Source organism: Capricornis sumatraensis, chromosome 4, assembly GCF_032405125.1.
Source record: "Capricornis sumatraensis isolate serow.1 chromosome 4, serow.2, whole genome shotgun sequence".
NCBI classification, from domain to species: Eukaryota; Metazoa; Chordata; class Mammalia; order Artiodactyla; family Bovidae; genus Capricornis; species Capricornis sumatraensis.
This window is the reverse complement of record NC_091072.1, coordinates 151,091,676-151,111,800: the sequence shown is the minus strand read 5'-3', so window position 1 is coordinate 151,111,800 and position 20,125 is coordinate 151,091,676. Positions and strand designations below refer to the sequence as shown.

The 20,125-nt window shown below is 51.3% G+C and overlaps 1 protein-coding gene across 1 annotated transcript in view; it reads right to left on the bottom strand.

Moving 5' to 3' along the window:
- IQSEC3 (IQ motif and Sec7 domain ArfGEF 3) overlaps window positions 1–16,484 on the bottom strand; it is an 86,930-nt gene extending 70,446 nt beyond the window's left edge. The window contains exon 1 of the mRNA XM_068971147.1: window positions 15,967–16,484. Within this exon, the coding sequence (XP_068827248.1) occupies window positions 15,967–16,484 (518 nt within the window). The remainder of the gene's footprint in view (window positions 1–15,966) is intronic.
- Between the last annotated feature and the right edge of the window lie 3,641 nt (window positions 16,485–20,125).

The following is a 20,125-nucleotide window of genomic DNA, read 5'->3' as shown; positions in this document are numbered from 1 at the left end:
CCAGGGATTGAACCCGCATCTCTTGAGTCTCCTGCATTGGCAGTCAGGTTCTTTACCACTGTGTCACCTAGGAAGCCCTAATATTGTGTTCAAATGTCCCTGATTGCCTTAAAAATGCTGTTTTACGACTTCCCTGGCAGTCCAGTGGTTAAAACTCCCTGCTTCCAATGCAAGGGGTGTGGGTTTGATCCTTGGTTAGGGAAGCTCCCAAGTGCCTCGTGGGACAGCTAAAAACATTAAAAAAAAAAAAAAAGTCTTTTTACTGTTGCTTCATCAGGGCTTTCCTTGTGGCTCAGCTGATAAAGAATCCGGCTACAACACAAGAGACCTGGGTTCGATCCCTAGGTTGGGAAGATCCCCTGGAGAAGGGAAAGGCTACCCGCCCCAGGATTCTGGCCTGGAGAATTCCATGGACTATACAGTCCATGGGGTCGCAAAGAGTCGGACACGACTGAGCAACTTTCACTTTCACTTCACTTTCATCTGAATCAGGACCTAGGTAAGGCCCAGAATTCACACTGGGTCAGTGTGTCTCTTTTCCCTTCTCCACACCCATCAAGCTTCTGCCCTACCCCTTGCTCTACCCAAGTTGGGCTTTTTGGGGTCACCAGTGACCTGCACGCTGCTCAGTGGGCTGCCTTCCCTGCTCACCCTGTCACGGGGGTGGCTCTGCTCCCATCCTCCACACTGAGGCCCCTCTCTGCTGGGGCACCACGTGGGTCTCCAGCTCTTCTGTCCCTCTTCGGCTGCTCCTTCTCCACTCCCTTCCCCACCTCTTGATACCAGTGTGCTCCAAGGCGCCATACTGGCCCTCTTTGGTTTTCTTTTCTTATTCCTTGCTGGTGTCACCCTCCCCAGATTTTATCTCTAGCCCATCCAAAGGCCATCTCCACCTGAATGTCTAACAAGCATCTCCAACTTAGCGTGGCTAAAACTCAACCCCTACAGACATCCTCATCTCATCCTTGCAGTAACTTTGGCCCTAACACTTGGACTCATCCTCACCTCCTCTTTCTCTCATACCCACGTTAATCCCTCAGGGAGCCCTGTGGGTTTGCCTGTTTATCGCCACTGACTGCCACAACCCCTGGTCCAAGCTACTTCCGTCTCTTAACTGGACCTTGCAACAACATCCCACCTTCTTTCCCTGCCACCAGCTTTCTTCCTCCTCAGTCTATCTTCAACCCAGGCTCAACCCAGCAGCTGAGGTCCCTTTGAAGCATTCTCTGCTCAAAACCATTCACCAGCTCCCAGTTTTTCTCAAAGTAAAAGCCAGACTCTTCACAACAGGTTCCAAGGCTCCATCAGTGTTTCTCATCAAGCAACGCTGGCATTGTGGGCAGGGAAACTCTTCCTGGTGGGGATGGTCCTGAGCAGTAGAGGATGTTAGCCATAGCCCTTGCTCATTAAATGCCGGCAAAGGATCCCTTCCCACCCTTGCCAGCCACTGTGACAACTAAAATGTCCCCATGCACTTCCAAACACTGCCTGGTGGATCTGGAAATCCCAGGCGAGACTCTTATAAGGTTTGCTGCAGCCTTGCACGGCCCCCCAGCCCCGCAACTGCCACCCCTCCAAGGTCACTGACTCCCCTCAGACCACTCTCCTTGTGCTCCATCAGCCCCCCGCCTCCCTCGCTCCCTTGCTGCTGCGGACCCTGCAAGGAGCCCTCCTCCCCCAGACCACACAGAACCCTTTCTCCAGGGCACACTCAGGCACCATCTTAGCTCCCAGCCTTCCCAGGGCACCCCTTCTGAAATTGCAAACCTCTTTATTCCCAGGCCTCCCCAGAGCACTTATCCCATTAAACATATGTTTTAATTCTTAACCTTGTTTATTTATTTATTTTTTGCCTCTAAGCTTCATGAAGTGATGTGGGGTATTTTGCTCGCTGCTACATCCGAGTACCTGGCACACAGCAGACAATCGATAAATATTTGTTAAGTGAAAGAACGAATGCAGATGCCATAGATGTTTACTTACAGAGAGAAGAAAATAAGCACTTTTAAGCCACAGGAATAAAGAATTAATTTCACCCTCAGCAAGGACTGGAGTGTGTTCAGCCTGGAGTGGCAAGTAGGGGAAGAGATGATAAAAAGCTCAGTTTATTTCTCAGATCAGTTCAGGAAGACTTCCTGGAGAAGGTGGGCTGTAGAACTCACTCTCAGCTCATTTTGAACCAGGTTATAACATCCTGGCAGCTTCTCCAATACTGATGAGGGCAGACAACACAGTGAGCCCAGCTGGAAGAGCAGTGGAGTGTTTTCAGGTAGGGAAGCCCACTTCCTGAATCTATTTCTATCACAATTTACCAGTGTCTGTAGAAAGCTCCACCAGCAGGTTCCCCCGCTGGAAGGCCAAGTTCAAACAGAGCCCCTGGATAATGCCTGCCTACCTGCACACGACCCATCCCCACCCTCAGAAAAGCCCACCCAAATGATTACACAGAGGTAGGCTGCCCAGAGCTTGCCTTCCGCGCACTCAGTGAACGAAAAGAAAGGACCTAGATTCACACTCACACAATGGAATACTTTATTGCTATTGAAAAGAATGAGACAGCTCTTTTTATACTGAATATGGAAGCATCACCCAGAGACATTATTAGAGGGGAAGAATGCAAGATGAGAAGTGTATAGTATACTACCATTTGTACAAAATGAAATATATACATATCTAAACAAATATATATATACATATAACTGTATGCGTGCTCAGTTGTGTCCGACTCTTTGCAGGCCCCATGGACAACAACCCCCTAGGCTCCTCTGCCCATGGAACTTTCCAGGCAAGGATACTGGAGTGGGTTGCCATTTCCTCCTCCAGGGGATCTTTCCAACCCAGGGATCAAATCCACATCTTCTGTGTCTCATGCATTAGAAGTTGGATTCTTTACCACTAACGCCATCTGGGAAGCCTATACACACACACACACACACACACACACACACACACACACACACAGAGACTATCCCTGGAAGGATATATAAGAAATTGCTAACAGTAGCTGCTGGGAACAGGGGCTGGGGGTGAGTGGGTGCAAAATAGAGGTGAGGAAACACTTTTCCTGTTTTGATACTACCTATTTGAAAAGAGCAAATTCAACTTTAAAAAGAACACAGCCAGACTGACAAAATGAAAGCCAAACGTGAAAAGTTCAGCACGTAGGGTTTTAAAATGAAAGCCACCTGCAGAAGGACAGGGGGCCAGAGCAGAAGGACAGAATGCTTCCAGCAGACCAGAGAATGAGCTTCTCTAACAGTGGCTTCTCCATCTATGGCCCGAGGCTGAGAAAGCCAGTGAGTTCCTAGGTGCCACGCAGAGCCAGGCAGCAACCAGAACCTGCACGGATGGGGCAGGGCTGAGGGAAGGACTCCACTTCCCCAGCTGGCCGGGCCACATCTGACTCCTGAGCCACAGGGTTCATTCCAGCCCCAATGTTCTAGGAGCTAGAAGCCAGATTGAGGGGACCGAGCCACCCACAGACCCACCTGGAGCAGAAATTACAGGCCGCGGTGTGCTCGTCTAAAAGCAAAGGAGGCAGCTAGAGAGAGTGGTCAGGAAGGCCAAGGAGAATTGACTGCCTCCAAATACTTGAGGGGCTGTCAGAGAATGAGGAGACCTGTTCTGAGCCCTCTGGAAGACTCTCTCTTCCAAAAACACTTTTCCACCCAGTTCTTGCCAGAGGGGGCCCCAGATAACAGCTGTCCTTGAGGCCCCACTGGGCCAGGCGCCCAGGTTGCTGGGTACTTTATTGGCATCGACTCTAAATTATCACGGTGGTCCTCGGGGAGTTCACTGTTCCCACTCTCATTTTAGAGACAAGAAAATCGAGGCTGTCACTGCTGAGGGTCACATCAGTACGTGATGGAGTCAGGGCTCAAACCGGAGGCCACACTCTGAACTACTACAGTCATCACAGGTTGGGCCAGAACTCGAAGGCCATGTGATTCTGTTGCTGTTCAGTTGCTCAGTCATGTCCAACTCTTCCCAACCCCAAGGACTGCAGCACCCCAGGCTCCCCTGTCCTTCACTATCTCTAAGAGTTTGCTTGAAGTCATGTCCATTGAGTTGGTGATGCCATCCAACCATCTCACCCTCTGGCGCCCCCTCCTCCTGCCCTCCATCTTTCCCAGCATCAGGGTCTTTTCCAAGGAGTTGGCTCTTCACGTCAGGCGGCTAAAATATTGGAGCTTCAGCTTCAGCTCTTCCAGGGAATATTCAGGGTTGATTTCCTTTAGGTTGATCTAGCTATGGCAAGCTAAGGCAGGGCTGGGATCCTCTGCCAAAGTGACTCGGGTACAAGGAAGGCTAGTGAGGTGGATGCTGAGTAGAACTCGACCTCCCTGACACCTCCCTGATCCCCGATCCTCTTCGCTGCCCCTGCGGCTTCTCCCAGAAAGGCAATGGCCTTTTCCACAGTCCCGGCTGAGACATCCAGCTTGGATCATCCGCACCCTAGGGCAGCGCCACTTCCCCCGCCCCCCACCAGAACCCCAGCCTCCAGCCCCCGGAGGAGGGCAGCGGGTCGGGTCTGGGGGGGGGCCCGCTGCCCGGAAGCCGCGGCTGGGATGCTCCCAGACACCGTGGGCGGGCGGCGGGCGGTCGGGGTCGGGGGGAGGGGGAGCGCTGCGGGGGAGCAGCCGACCCGAGAGATGCGCCCCTCCCCACCCTGCGGCGCCGGGCGCGCAGGTTAGGGTAGCGGCCACGCTCCCCGGGCGCGTGACTCAGCAGCCGCCTCGCCAGGAGGGGCGCGGGGCACACAGCTTCCCGACGCGGGGGCGGGGGTGGGTAGGAGGGGGCGCCCCGCCGCCCCCGCGGGAAGCGCCGAGGGGCGCGTGGGCCGGGATGTTCCGCAGCGGCCGCTCGCCAAGCCGCCCACGCAGCCCCGAGCCCGGCCCGGCGCGCCCGCCCCCGCGGAGCCCCCGGGACGCGCCGCCCGCGGAAGGGCTTCCCCAAGCTCCGAGCGCTCCCCTCCGGTTGCTCCGGGGTTTACGCTCCAGTGTCCGAGGGGCGGGAACCTGCAAATCCTGAGAATCTGGAGCGGGAAGACCCCGTGGAATGCACCCCACCCTCCCCGACCTGCGGGCCCTGGCCGCCCTGCACGGGGCCCAAGGTCTGTCTCCTTCGTTTCTCGCAAAAAAACAAAAACAAAAACCAGCGGATTCAGAGCTCCCTTCTTGAGCCTCTTAGCATTTGGAAGTCAGTTTTCTCATCCAAGGTAAGTTGGTCCTGTTGCAGCGACCTCTGAACGGCTTAGCTTTGCCCCAGCCTCGGTGACCGGTAGGCAGAGAGGGGCCCAGAGGTGGGCAAAGACCGATTGTCCCCACTGGGCAGAGGGGACACCAAGGCCCACTGAAGAGAGGGGAGTGGATTTGCAGCAGTTCACACTTGGGGTCAGTGAGGGTGGGCACAGCGAACAGGACCCCGGAGTCCTGGCTTCTGGGTTCAGTCGAGCTGCTCCAAGAAACTGTCCTCTACCCACCCCTTCCACTGCTGCCTCAGGGTGCCTTCACGTGCCTCTGGAATTCCCTTTGGCCCTCTCCCACGGGTCCTTAGGAGTTGCGTAGCTCCAAGAATATCCAGGATGCCCAGCAAACCGATTTGGAAGCACCCGGGCATCTCTGTTCCTAAAGACCAGTCTGTGCACCAGAAACGTTAGACACAGCCAGGAGATTCCCAATTGCTCTGCTGAGTTTTTGTTGCTGTTTTAAATAATCATTGTGTTGAAGTGATGTGTTGAATGAAAATCGTGGTAGATTGGAATCATTTATCATGAAGGAAATTGTGGAATTCCCTTGCCTCTCCGCTGGGATGGGGAGTGCATTCCTGATTGGAAACAGGGAGGCAGCTGGTTTGACCTGCTGCACCCAAACTTGGAGAGGTCATGGGCGCCAGGCCCTGGCCACACCGGGCCAGTTCAGAGCAGATCACTGCGGTTTGGCCAGCATCTTGCTGCTGCCAGCACCTGAGCGTCCAAACACAGCACCTCTGCAGAGTCCCAAATACCTCGCCCCTGTACCGCCCAGCTGCTTCTTCCTGGAGCTCACAGCCTCCAGAGGCTGAATCTCCTCCCCGCTCCAGGCAGAGTGAGGGGGAGAAAGTGGAGGTGCTGTAGACTCGTCCCATTGGGGGACCAGGAGGAGCTGGCTGGGCAGCAGAGAGAAGCAAGCACACAGAGAAAGAAGGAAGCCAGAGTTGGGACAGCGTTCGCAGTCTGGGCGGTGAGAAGGCAGCGAGGAGGCCTGTGCTGTGGGGTGGGGTCATCACCCCCTCCTCCAGCCTGGAGTCAGGAACGGGCCCACCCTAGCAAAGACGCACCTTCTCCGTCCCCCAGACGCAGCCACGCCAGACTCACACCCACTCTCCCTCCCGGCAGCGTCCTAGCGGCTCCCTGACCAGAGCTCACACCACCGCCTGGTGGAGAAACGGGAGAGGCCTGGAGCCTGGCTGCTGCTTCCCATGGCTGCTCCCAGGCCAGGCGGTGACCCCAGAATCCAACCCTTTCTCCTTTGTCTCTTTTCTGCCTGGTGACATGGCAGCAACTCAGGTTCCCTTTCCCTCCCGTCCTCTTAGATCTGTTTTCCATTTCTAGTTGAGCCTGCTGATGGGCTGTGTGCGAGTGTGTGCATGTGCAAAGAGAGAGAGAAAGAGTGTGTCTGTATGTGTGTGTGTGTGTGTGTGTGTGTGTGTGTGTGTGTGTGTCTGTTGGAACACTCCAAGGCTTTCTTATGCTTCATTCTTCCTAAAGCTTCCCAGGCTGAGGACTGGACTGCTCAGAGGCTTGGGTCAAAGAAGGAGGGAGCTCTCTATCCTCATGGGTAGAATTGGGGTGGGATCTACGCTCCCCTGTTGGCCTTCAGACCTGAGCCTCTGATCCAGCATTTCCCAGGTGCTCAGCTGCGGAAACTGTGCCCATGAGTGTGGGCACCGCCCACCCCCTCACGGACCTCCCTCCAGCTGAGACTTTCTTCAGCCCTGACGCCGTACCTCCTCCCTCCACTTAAGGATGGATGAGACTGCCTGTGCCCTACACACTGAGAGCTTATTCCTTCTCATGTTGTTCATCACACACTGCTAGGTGTTGGGTTCGCCTCCATCCCCCACCCTTCTCAAGCTCATGTAACATCCACCTACTGCCTGCCAACATCTCCCCCCACCATGACAGACCCCATTAGAGTTGTGTGAGACTTTTGCCATCTAACATATTATTTTAAGGGGCTAGAAAGGATCAAAATTGCTTAACCAAGCACCAGGATGCTCCTTAGATTCCTGCCTTGTGAATTTTACACATGGGGCTCATTGGGGAAGTATTCCTTCTCCAGCGCAGATAATTTCAAGACTAGCCAGTGTGGGAGTGAGTGCCCTGGGTCCCTCCCCTTTGCTTGCCAAGCAGTGCTAATTCCTTGCAAAATACAGTGGACGTGAAGACCACTTAGGCTTCATCAGCCTCCCTCGTGAGCCCTTCAACACCTTCTGAACCTCCTGCCCCAGCTGTTAGACATCCTCTTCCCTTGTCAAGCTCGTCCTCAGACACTGCTCAGATAAATTCCCATGCTTTTAGAGCCAAACGTGTTGTTTTTCTCCTGTCCTAGGAGAATTTGCATTTTAACAAGGGGGATAACCTGAAGTCCCCAAAGGAGTCTCTAACTGTGCAATTGCTGGCCTTGGCAAGATGTTCTGGAAGGCAGAGAGACCTCCCTGGGTGCCCTCATCCCCTGTAACTGGAGGTAAGTTTGGCCCTGCACACCCACAGGGCAGCCCTGACTGGTTCTCTCAGTCCCTCACTGCATACTGACAAGAGCACGGGATGAAGAGTGTGGAGAAGCTGAGTTGTACCTAGTTCGACCTCTAATCAGTTTGGAAGCACCAGCCGTTTCTCTCTCAGGCCATAGTTTTCTCATTTGCCAAATGAGAAGTTCGGTGCAAATGAGCTTCTAGAACCTTTTCAGCTCTGACATTTGCCTGACATTCGGAGGGTCTGGGGGACCCTGGTACAGCTCCCAAGGCCGACCAGCCCCTGGGGCTGTAGACACCTTCCTGGTAGGGGCAGGGGTGGGGTGCTTCTCTGGGCAGGACTTCCACTGGCCTGCAGGCCTCCTGGCCACAGCAGCCCGCCCCCTGCTGGGGAGGGAAGGTAGTGCTCAGCACAGCCCCCGCCTGGCAGTTATATAACCCTCCCAATGGGATGTTCTAAACAGCAACAGCACAACAGCCTTTGCCCTGGCCCACCCGGTGCCCCTAAACACACACAGACACACAGACACACACACACACACACAGGTCTTTGCCTGTGATGCCTCACAGCCACAACCACCTTTCCATCTTCTCTTTTCAATTTGTTTTCTTGCTGCTGTTGTTCAGTTGCTAAGCCGTATCTGACTCTTTGTGACCCCGTGGACTGCAGCACGCCAGTCTTCCCTTGTCTTTTTCTAGAAGGTATTTATGCTAAGAGAGTCCTTACAAGATGAAACTCCTTTACCCTCTAGGCTTGACCAGAATGAAACAGAGTCCTCCCCCAGCCACCCTGACTGCCCAGCTTCCACCAAAACGCCAGGTCGGGTCAGGCCTCCCACTTTTCTCAGCCCCTCCCTGCTCTGTCTCCCTTTCTGACTGCAGAGTCCTGCAAAGGGTGGGTCTGCCTTCCATTCCCAGAATCCGAGAATTTGGAGAAATGGATTTAGCTTTCATTCCAGTGAACGGGAGGCATTCTCCTGGTTCAGACTCCATCCCCCACCCTCCCCTGTTGTCCTTGACAAGGTCACATACGAGATGACACTGTGGTTTCCCCATTTAGAAGACGGACAAGGTCATTGTTACCACTGTGGGGTGTTGGGTGGCGGCGACTCAGGTCCCCTCAGTGTCCATAAGAAAAGTGCAAACAATCTGAAAATGCAGCTGAAGAAATTCGGCTTGGGCTTAAGGAAGCAGTTCCCAGCTATTCAGTTGTGAGACCTCACCACAGGTCACTAAGGGATGACGGGTTTGTCCTGCCCAGCTGCATTTCAAGGCAGGCTCCCATTCATATATCTGGTACACACTGTCCAGAGGTTGAGTGGTGGTTGAAGAAAGGTCACACATAGAAATGTAGCCTGGTAACAAACACATGAAAAGATGCTCAACATCACTCATTATCAGTGAAATGCAAATCAAAACCACAATGCGGTACCACTTCACACCAGTCAGAATGGCTGCGATCCAAAAATCTGCAAGCAATAAATGCTGGAGAGGGTGTGGAGAAAAGGGAACCCTCCTACACTGTTGGTGGGAATGCAAACTAGTACAGCCACTATGGAAAACAGTGTGGAGATTCCTTAAAAAATTGCAAATAGAACTACCTTATGACCCAGCAATCCCACTGCTGGGCATACACACCGAGGAAACCAGAATTGAAAGAGACACATGTACCCCAATGTTCATCGCAGCACTGTTTATAATAGCCAGGACATGGAAACAACCTAGATGTCCATCAGCAGATGAATGGATAAGAAAGTTGTGGTACATATACACAATGGAGTATTACTCAGCCGTTAAAAAGAATTCATTTGAATCAGTTCTGATGAGATGGATGAAACTGGAGCCGATTATACAGAGTGAAGTAAGCCAGAAAGAAAAACACCAATACAGTATACTAACACATATATATGGAATTTAGAAAGATGGCAATGACGACCCTGTATGCAAGACAGGAAAAAAGACACAGCTGTGTATAACGGACTTTTGGACTCAGAGGGAGAGGGAGAGGGTGGGATGATTTTGGAGAATGGCATTCTATCATGTATACTATCATGTAAGAATTGAATCGCCAGTCCATGTCTGACGCAGGATGCAGCTTGCTTGGAGTTGGTGCATGGGGATGACCCACTGAGATGTTATGGGGAGGGAGGGGAGGGGGGGTTCATGTTTGGGAACACATGTAAGAATTAAAGATTTTAAAATTTAAAAAAAATAAAAAAATTAAAACAAGTCATAATTTGCCACCAAAAAAATAAATAAATAAATAAATTAAAAAAAAAAAAAAAAAAGAAATGTAGCCTGGAGACTTCCTGAAGGAGTCCTGAACCTGGATTCTCCTCAATAGCTATGGTCTCACTCTGGATGAAACTTGGGCCCTGGCTTCTTTATCTGTAGAAATATTACAGCATATTGAGCACTTACTACGTGCCCAGAACAGCTTAGAATATATATAATCTAATTTTAAAATGTTTTACAACAACCCTTTAAAGTAGATATTATTCCTTATTTCATAAATGAGAAAACAAAAAACAAGGCTCAAAGAAGGTATAAGGGAACACAGTGCTCTGTGGTGACCTAAATGGGAACCCGGAAAAGAGGGGATATATGTATACACATGGCTGATTCACTTTGCTGTACAGCAGAAACTAACACATTGTAAAACAATTATACTCCAGTAACAGCTGAAAAAATGAATGCAAGGCATTCCAGCTGGTAGCTGGTGGAGCAGGATTCATACCCGGGTATGCCTGCCTGCAAAGCCCAGGTTCTGAACCATCTGGATCTTGAAAACTCCCAGGTGGCTCAGCGGTAAAAAAAAAAAATCCACCTGCCAACGCAGGAGACACAGGTTCGATCCCTGGGTTGGGAAGATCCCCTGGAGGAGGAAATGGCAACCCAGTCCAGTACTCTTGCCTGGAGAATCCCCTGGACAGAGGAGCCTGGCAGGCTACAGTCCACGGGGTCGCAAAGAGACACCGCTGAGTGACTGAACAACAGCAACCTGGTTTCCTTAAGTTCCTTTCGGCCTGAACAACCTAGTTTCTCCCTCCCGCTCCTCCTCCTCCTACTCGTGTGTTAATGCCCTTGCTGCCTGAAGTGGACAGGACCCTCCATTCCTATGTGAACACGAGAAGCCCTTTGCAACTTGTGTGGGAACCCACACTTCACGCTTCTCGCGAAGCAGAGGAGGAAGCTGCAACGGTGGCCCCAGCCTCAGAGGCCCCACCAAATGGCCTTGCGTTTGGGGGTCTGCCAGGTGCAAGGAGCGCGTCCCCAGGACCTGTTCCTAAGATACCCCTTGCTAAGCCGCTGCCACCCTGGGCCCTCTGAGAGTTCTTGCAGGCCCCAGTGGAAAACGTTTAGGGTCTACAACAGAGCCGTCTGTGTCTAAAATTCCTTATGTGGGGTTTAAATCCAAGATTCAGGCCTCTTTCCAGGTCCAGCTGGTTGTCTGGCTCTCCCCGATTTTTCATGTCACCCTCTCCCAAGACCTGACCTGTCTGCCTTTTTTCACAGGTGACCTCTGAAACTCGGGCTGCATAGTTATTTGCTGAATCAGCAGGACCGACTGCTGCTCCTCTCACTGGATTTCGGGCCAAGAGGGAGATGTGCCAGGATGGCCTTGCGAGGGCCTCTGCTGTTGGCCATGTGGTTCCGAGAAGGGTTGGGGAAGGAAGGAGGTGGCGGTGGAGCAGGCACGCAGGTGGCTTTTCTCTGGAGTCCTGTTGTTTTGGGCTGAGAGTGAGGAAGGAGCAGTGGCCCGGGCCCTCAGAGAGGCAGGGGACAGCAGAGCGCCACGAGTGTCTGCCCGTGCCAGCTTCTGGGTGAGCAGAAGACACCCAAGCCCCCTTCTCAGCGAGCCTTCACTCAGGCCCCTTTGCCAGCTGGCCAGCCTGGTGTCGTCCCCTCCTTATTAAGATGGGCAAGAGGAGGACAGGGAGGCTGGGGAATAAGAGCGTAGTGTGACTTCCTCAGCTAGCAGAGGTTTTGGCCACTGGGAAGAAAGGACCAGTACTGAGCTCTTCCTATGTTGATGAGTTTAGCCTTGGGGGGGGGGAGTGATGGGGGAGGGGCTGTAGGTCAGAGTGGGGAATGGTAATCGAGGTGCATCACGGACATCTCCTTGGATCGACTCCTCCCAGCTCTGTCCCCCTCCAGCTGTCCCTGCCTCTCACTATTCCTCACGTAAACCCTTGGCGCCAACCTCAGAAACCTTCTCTCCGGGCTCTGGATATGCTGTGTATGCTCTCTTTTTTACCCCATTCTGTTCTGATAGAGGCAGGCTCTGGCCACCTGCAGTCCGCTTAACACTTACCAAGACGTTTCTAGACCCCTGTCTAGAGTGCATTGAGCACGGACTATTTGTGTCTTTTCTGTCTTTTTGCAGCAGAGAGTGCAGGATTTTGAACAGATACAGTAGAGCTGACTTTCACACACTCTTAAGAGCTCCCATGAGGGGCTCGTCTTGGAGATCTGCCACCTCCAGGCAGGCAGCCTTGATTCAGTAGGAGCACAGATGCCTGCTCCAATCAGGGTCTCAGACAACAGGCTAGAAGTCACTTCTAGTAGTCTTCCTGCCATCCCCCGACTCTGGGGAACGTAAGACCATGGTGCTCAGAAGATGACCCAAGATTTAGTTTATGCTTAGGATGGGAGCAGAGAGGGGGAGACTTCTCTATACAGCTTACATGGAAGCAAAGGATGGAAGGAAGAAAATGTGGGGAGAGGGTGTGTTTGAGGGGAGGGATGAAAGGGGGAAGAGAGAACATATTAAAAAGACAAAGGAGGAAGCAGAGAGGACAGGAACTCCCGAGACACATTCAGAGTTCACGGCCCCGTGGAGATGGGGAGCTCCAGGGTAGGAGCTGAATTTGAATTGTAATGAGAGAATCTTAGCCTGCCTCCAGTAATCCTCTGCCCATGGACATGGGGACTTGGGCAAGCCCTGGGATCCACTGGCTCTAAACACATGGCTCGGTGGACAGATGGACACGTGCTCAAGCAGAGAAGCTGTGGCCACACTGAAGCCTGGAGCTTCAGGCCGGGTCATATGCTTCCATGGCGAGGAGGGGACTTTGCTGGGTCAGGCTGAAGCTCTGGCTCCAGCCAGGAAAGGGATAATCAATTCTGTAGAGGCTGTGAGCCTTGATTGAAAAAATAAAGAGGAGGAAGCTAGATTGCTGCTTTCATTAAGAGGCAAAAGCAGTGGGGGCTGGAGCTTAGCAAGAGCCAGGAAGCAGCAGAGAAAGAATGTTAACCCCTTGGGTGTCATTCTTCCCGATGTCTTTACACTCACCCAGTCCCACATTGTTGCTTCCTTGACCTGACCTCCAAGGCCACCAGCTTCGTAGCTCCCTTAGCTGGAGGAGGGAGAGGCTGGGCAGCATATTAATGGAGATCTGATGATGATTAAACAATCTATTATTTCCCAGCCCCAGGGTCCCCAGGGCTCCGGCCTCTCCTGGATTCAGGGAAGAAGATGAGTTCTGGGGATAAGAGATAAGCTGTGTGGTGCGATCACAAGTCTCACAGTGCCTGGTAACCCTCACCCCTGCCTCAGCAACCTCACCAGGGCCGCATTCTCACCCTACTGAGGCCAGAAAAGGGAAAGGAAGAAACAAAAAAGGATTTCAGCAAAATTATGATGGAGAGACCCCTCTGCCAGCTCTTCCTCCTACGTCAGCATGCCCAGTAGGGAACTGATTCAGCAGGGAGATTCCCAGGAGAGGCCCCAGGAAAAGGGCTGCTGGCTCGGCTCTGTCTCCCCCAGTCTTATCTGGTCCATGGAGTGCTGCCCATATCTAACCCAACAGTACTGAGAGGTTGGGTAGAAAAGGACAGACATGCAAAACGGGGGTCGTGGGTGGAGAGCAGGATGGGGCCAAACGTGTAGTCAGCAAAGATGATTCCTTCCTGAGGTTCTGCAGGGGGAAACTTCGACTGAAGTTAAGCAGAAAAGTGGGGAGACACGGGTGGTCCAAAAGGCATTTAGTCTGCCTGGATGCCCAAGATTTCCCATCCAAGCAGGGAGGGAGCTGAGGGAGGAGGTGAGGCATTTGTTTCTGAGCTCTCTAAGTCTCTGGGTGTCTAGGCTTGAGGAGCAGGAGGGGTGAGCTGGCAGATCTGAAGAAAGGAAGGGGTTGCTGGCAGTGTTAACCTCTTGGTACCTGGCACAACTTCCTGAAAGATTTCCAACAACTTCCACTCTCTTCCACCATTTTATTTACTTATTTTTGTCCTACTCCCTTGGGAAGGAAAAGCAGGACAAGGGAGAGGGGAAGATGAGGACATGATGGTTTCTCTCCAGTTGTGACATGTGAGGCTGGATAGGAATCCAGATGATGCCTAAAACCCCTGGGTTCCCAACAAGAGCCCCTGGGCAGGAGAGTTTGGGCTCTTTAAGCTGCTTTGGAGGCCACAGCAAAGTCGTTATTCAGGAGAAATGAGCTTTCCTCCACCCTTCTTGCCCACACAGTCCCCGAAGGGATGCAAAGAAAGTGAGAAAGTGGTGGAAAAGTAGGAGGACACCGAGGAGCGTGAGGAGAGGAACCGCGATTCCCTGGGAGCTGTGGCTGCCCTAGGAAATGGAATGGAATAATTCCGCCCCCTATTTAGGGTGGGGGGAAACACATGGTATTTTGTAGTTTTTTTTGTTTTAGATTTTTTTTCACCTTTTGCTGAGCCATGGGCAGTGAGGGAAAACTGACTTTCTGCTTTTTCTGCCAAATAAGGAAAGAAAACCGTGACACTGAAGGAAGAGCAATGGACCATTGAAGGAGCTTGGAAAGAAAGCCGCATCTTCTTGGGGTTTGAATCAAACGCTGTGGCGTCATCCTGGATCTTCCTCTCTTAAGAACCCAAGATTTTGGTCACATCTACCCTGTGTCCTGAACCCACTTGTCTAACTCTGCAGTAGATATGAGGAGAAAATGAGCCTACGTCAAATCTTCACAAGTATCTGTAGGTTAAAGCATGCCAAGGCTGCTGAAGATGACTCTTGGTTCTCCTCCTTTCCGACCCCCAACTTCCTTGGCATCCCCATTGTCAGGGTCAGGTACTGACTAGCTTCTGATTTCCCCTTAGCTGTTCTTCCATCACCTGTCTCCTCAGAGAAAGGAAGCTGACATGGTCACAGCCTTCCCAACACAGAGGAGAGAATATTCCAGTCTTCTTCTCTTCTTCCCATATCCCTAGTTCATGGATATTGGATGTAAAGAAAAAGAGCTTGAAGTTCTAGAGTTTCTTGTTAGGGGCTAATAAGCATATTTCTCTCTGGACCTAACATGAGATTCCACTTTTCACCAAATAACCAAGGGGAAACAAGATTTGCAGTCACCAGCCATAACAGGAATTACATCCAAATGCCAACTCTGTTTGCTAACTGTCTCATCATTATTCCCTTTCCACGACTGCTAACACCCTGCATAGAAATCCTCCTTGAGTCAGAGGGTAGAGCTGTAACCATGCAGACCTGACACTATAAAGGGATTCTCCATGGGCTTGGTGGGCTGCTACCTGGCACCCCTCTAGATTTGTGGGGATTCAGAAGAAAGGGGCCCAATCAGGTCAGAGCAGAGTAAGCTTCCCCAAATGAGCCACTCCTGGCTTTGACTCCCACTGCATCGGTTAAAGAGCTAGCTTGTTCCCCTGGGAGATGCTTTCTCCCACCCTCCTCTTCCTCTGTATCCAGCCCCCTTTCCTTCTCACATCATCTTGCCTCTCAGGCTTATGTTCTGCCTCCCAAATCCCCTCAGACCCCAGTTCTACTCTTCCTGGACCCTGCCCTTTTTAAAGCTCTTAACATATCTGTTTTTCATATCTTCCTCTCCGTTCAAATAATTTTAGTACCCAAACTCCCATCCAGATTTTCCCCGACTTAGAAAGATTCAACTGTTCTCTTTTCTTCAGTTTAATCTTCTCCCCTAACTTCGCCTCCAGTCTTGTCCCCTTTGAAATCTGCCAGTTTTCAATAACCCTAATCACCCCATGTCTTTCCTGCTCTGACCTCTTTTGCTCCAACATCCCCCAGACCCCTCGAACACTGGTGTCGTTCCCTCGTTCCCCCCAAATCTCCTTGACATACTTCTGCCCCTAAGCATCTTCTCACCCCTCCACTTCACACTGCCCTAGTCCTCCAGACTCGGGTGCACCTGATTACCCCCTCGTCCCCCACTCACGTCCGTTAGCTTCTCTCCCTCCCACAACAGTTCCCATGCCTTCTTCCCCACTCACTCGGGTCTCCTGCTCAGGACGCCCTTGCCGAGGGCGGCGGGGGATTTGTGCTGAAGGAGGGTTCCAGCAGCAGCGCAACAACTCGGGGGACGCTCCTTCTCCTTGTCAGCCACGGCCCCGGGCGCCACCGGGTGCTGGTGGGGCGACTGGGGTGCGTGAGCCCTGCCGCTGGGGCCCGGCTGGGGCTGAGCCAGGAGCTGTCCGTGGTGCTGAAGCGGGGGCTGCTGGGGAGCGGGCTGTGGCGCGGCGGTCGGCAGTTGTCCGTGGTCCTGGAGCTGCTCCTGGGCCCCGGCGGTGGCCGGCGACGGGGGCACGAGCCCGGGCGGAGGCTGGGCTTGCAGCAGCTGCTGGTGCTCCCACAGGCTGCGGTTCTCGGCGCTCAGCTCGTCCAGCCGCCGCTCCAGCTCGTCGATGCGCTGGCGCTGGGTGTGGATGAGGCTCTGCTGGTTCTGCACGATGGCCGTGAGCTCTTTGAGGTAGAGCACGGCGCGCACCGGGTTCTCCAGCAGGCTCTCCATGCCGCCCGCCGCCGCCTGCGCCCTGCCTGCGCCTCGGCGGGCGGCGGGGAGCGCGAGGGCGCGCACGAGCCCAGCAGCCCCGGCGGTCCGCTCGCCTCCCTCCCGCCGCCGGCGCCGCGTCACCGCCACACCGACATTCACACACGCACGGGGGGCGGGACCGCGGCGCCCGGGCCCACCTTCCCCCTCCCATCCTCCCCCTCCCACGCCCTCCAGGCTTCGTGAGGAGTCTCGGCTTCCTGCAGGGCTGGCAGGGGCGGAGAGAGGCGAATGAGAGAGCGGGTAGAGGCTCAGGATAAACGGAGGGGCCCGGGATGGATGACATGAATCTGGCAAGAAGGGATAGCCGGCGAGGTGGAAGTGAGGTGGGACCGGGAGGAGAATAGAAGCACATAAGGAAAGAGGAAGCAGAACAGGAGAGGATGGCGAAAGGAGACAGAAATGTACGAAAAAGAGGAAGTCTGACAAGTCACGCGTTCTTTTTCCTGTGTCCAGTCATCCCAGGGGGTGAGGGTCCATCTTAAAGACCTTCCGAGCAGAGGCCACACTTGCCTCTTGCGTACTCGGCAATCTTGTATTCTGCTGGGGGAATCCCCTGGAACAGGAGGGTCATGGGACTCTGAGAGACCCCAGACAACATCTGGTCCTACTTGTTCAGCCAAGGGGAAACTTAGGCTGGGAAGGCTGTTTGTTTATGCTTGATTTCCTCTGGGAATGAGACCTCAGGACAGTTTTAGCCATTCTAATAGGAACATGAACTAAATAAACCGGACCCTCTGTGTCATGGACTAAAGAGTTTCCAGAAGCTTCTCAAAGAGATCATTCTGTTTGAAAAACATCTATGAAATGCATACTGCACGGAACACTGTGCTAGGTGGTGTTTAGATAAGGGTGGCTAGGATGGAATCTTTGGCTTTTTGAAGCTTATGATTAAGTAGGTGAAACAGGTAATAAATATTTCGTTTCAATATTCAGTGGTGGTTGTAAGTGATAAGATGGAGATTGCCTCGAGTGCTATAGGAGCCCAATAGCTTGGGGATTTGAGAATGCTCCTTGGGAGAAATAACACTTGAAGTGGGAAAGCTTTTCCAGAAAGGGAGAACAGCATTAGCAAAAGCGCAGAGACAGGAATCAGCGTGGACTGAATCACTCAATAATTTCTACAATACATTTACATAAAACACACACTAAGTGCTAAGTAACATACTAGGAACCATACAGGCTAGCCGTAGCATAGATCACAAGTTATCATTTCTGTATTCAAGAGGATTGCATCCTAGTAGAGTAGATATGGCATGCACACGAACAACTAGAATATAAATCAAAGTTTCTGTAAGAGACCTTCAAGCCAAGTGCCATAGGAGTTCGGGAGAGTGAGAAATGGTGTTTAACTATGGTGATCTGATAAGGAGGAGGTGTTATTCAAGCTGGGCCCTGAAGGATGGGAAGTGTGTCATCAAATAGGCAGACTAGGGGAAGGTCGGGAAGATATGTCAGGCAGCAGGAAAAGACTAAGGAATGGAAGTACAGCACCTCTGTTCAATCCAGTTTGGCAGGAAATGACCCTTTCCTCCGGGCTAGGAGTGCTCTTAGCATATCTGTTGGACTGCTGCATTTTCCACACAGGTGGTCCACCAGCCTCCCGGTCTACCTGCTGCTCCCCCAGGGTGGGTATATCTGTCGATACCAGGTATCCAGCGAGCTGGGTCAGCCACGCCTATCTGGTGCCAGACTTAAATGACCTGGGGAGGATCTGTGCTCTGCGAATATATTGGTTTCTCTGCACTTGGTGTTTTATTTTGCTTTCTTCCCATTTATTTTCCTAGCAGACTTCCTTTTGTAAAGAATAAGTGAAGAAAGCTTATCCACAGCTGACTCAACATTTGGGAGAGCAGAGCACCCAGGAGGGTGACCGGTAATTTCCACTGAAGAATGGAGATTAGGGGGGGAATGAGAGCACACAAAATGCAAACACTTTTCTTCTGAATTTTCTTTGCCTGCCTAGTTGACTCATTGTCTAAACAAGAGTTGGGTGTTCATAGACACCAATACTATTTCTATAAGTGAAATAGTCTGCAGCATAATTATCTATGGGGGCCCCTATTAGTTCTGCTGTGTTGGAATCACTTGGAGTGGAGCCCAAATGTGTTTTTATCTTTTAACTTTTTTCCTTCAATAAAAAAAATTATTGAGTTACAACTCACATGTGATAGTATGCACCCACTTTGTGTGCACGGTTCAATGAATTTTGACAAAAATATACACTGTGTAATCAAATTTTCCATCACTGCAAAAAATGAGGTTATTACCTCATGCCCCTTTGCAGTCAATTGTTGTCATCCTCATCCCCAGTCAACCACTGATCTGCTTTCTGTCAAGAGAGATTAGTTTTGCCTATTCTAGAATTTCACATAAATGGCAATCACAGAGAGTATATTCTTTTGTCTTTTTTTTTTGCACAGCATAATTCTTTTGAGGTTCATCTGTTCTGTTATAGGTATCAATATTTTGTTCCCTTTTATTTCTCAGTAGTCTTCTATGATATTGACACACTATAATTTATCTACTTGCTTATTAATGGACATTTGGTTGTTGCTTGCTTTTGATTATCTTAAATAAAGCTGTTGTGATCCTTAATGGACAGTTATTTATGTAGACATATGTTTTCATATGTTTTATATTTTATGCTACATGTATGTATCTTATAAGAAAGAAAAATCTAGAACTGGAATTGCCAAGTCATATACAAAATGTGTGTGTATGTGTATGTATATATATACACACACACAAATATTTAACAATAAGAAACTGTCAAATTGTTTTCCAAAGTGGTTGTACTATTTTTTATTCTCATCAGCAGTATGTGAGAGGTTCAGATGTTTCACATCCTTGCTATCACTTGGTATTTTTAGCCTCTTTTTTTTTTTTGGTTGCACTTGGTCATCGTTGCTGTGCACAGGCTTTCTCTAGTTGCCGTGCAAAGGCTTCTCATTGCCGGGGCTTCTCTTGTTGCTTCTCTTAGAGCATAGGCTCCAAGGAACATGGGCTTCAGTAGTTGCAGCTCACAGGCTCTAGAGCCCAGGTTCATTGGTTGTGGCTTGTGGGATCAGCTGCCCCACAGCATGTGGGATCTTCCCGGACGAGGGATTGAACCCATGTCCCTTACATTGCAAGGCAGATTCTTAACCACTGGAACACCAGGGAAGCCCCTGGGGAAGGAATTCAAATTCTTTAGTACACATGGGGCTATTCAAACATTCTATTTCTTTGGGTATCCATTTTGGTAATTTGCTTCTCTTGTAGGCAGAATGACCTCTCAAAGATGTCTTAGTCTTAATTATCAAAACCTGTGAATGTATTAACTTATATGGCAAAAGCCACATTAAATATGTGATAAAATTAAGAATCTTGAATCACAAGTCTTTATAAGAGGGAGGTGAGAATGTCAGAGAGGAGATGTGAAAACAGAAGCAGAGGTCATGGTGAGGCAATTGCTATGTGGAAGGCGATGGCACCCCACTCCAGTACTTTTGCCTGGAAAATCCCATGGACGGAGGAGCCTGGTAGGTTGCAGTCCATGGGGTCGCACAGAGTCGGACACGACTGAGCGAGTTCACTTTCAGTTTTCACTTTCATGCATT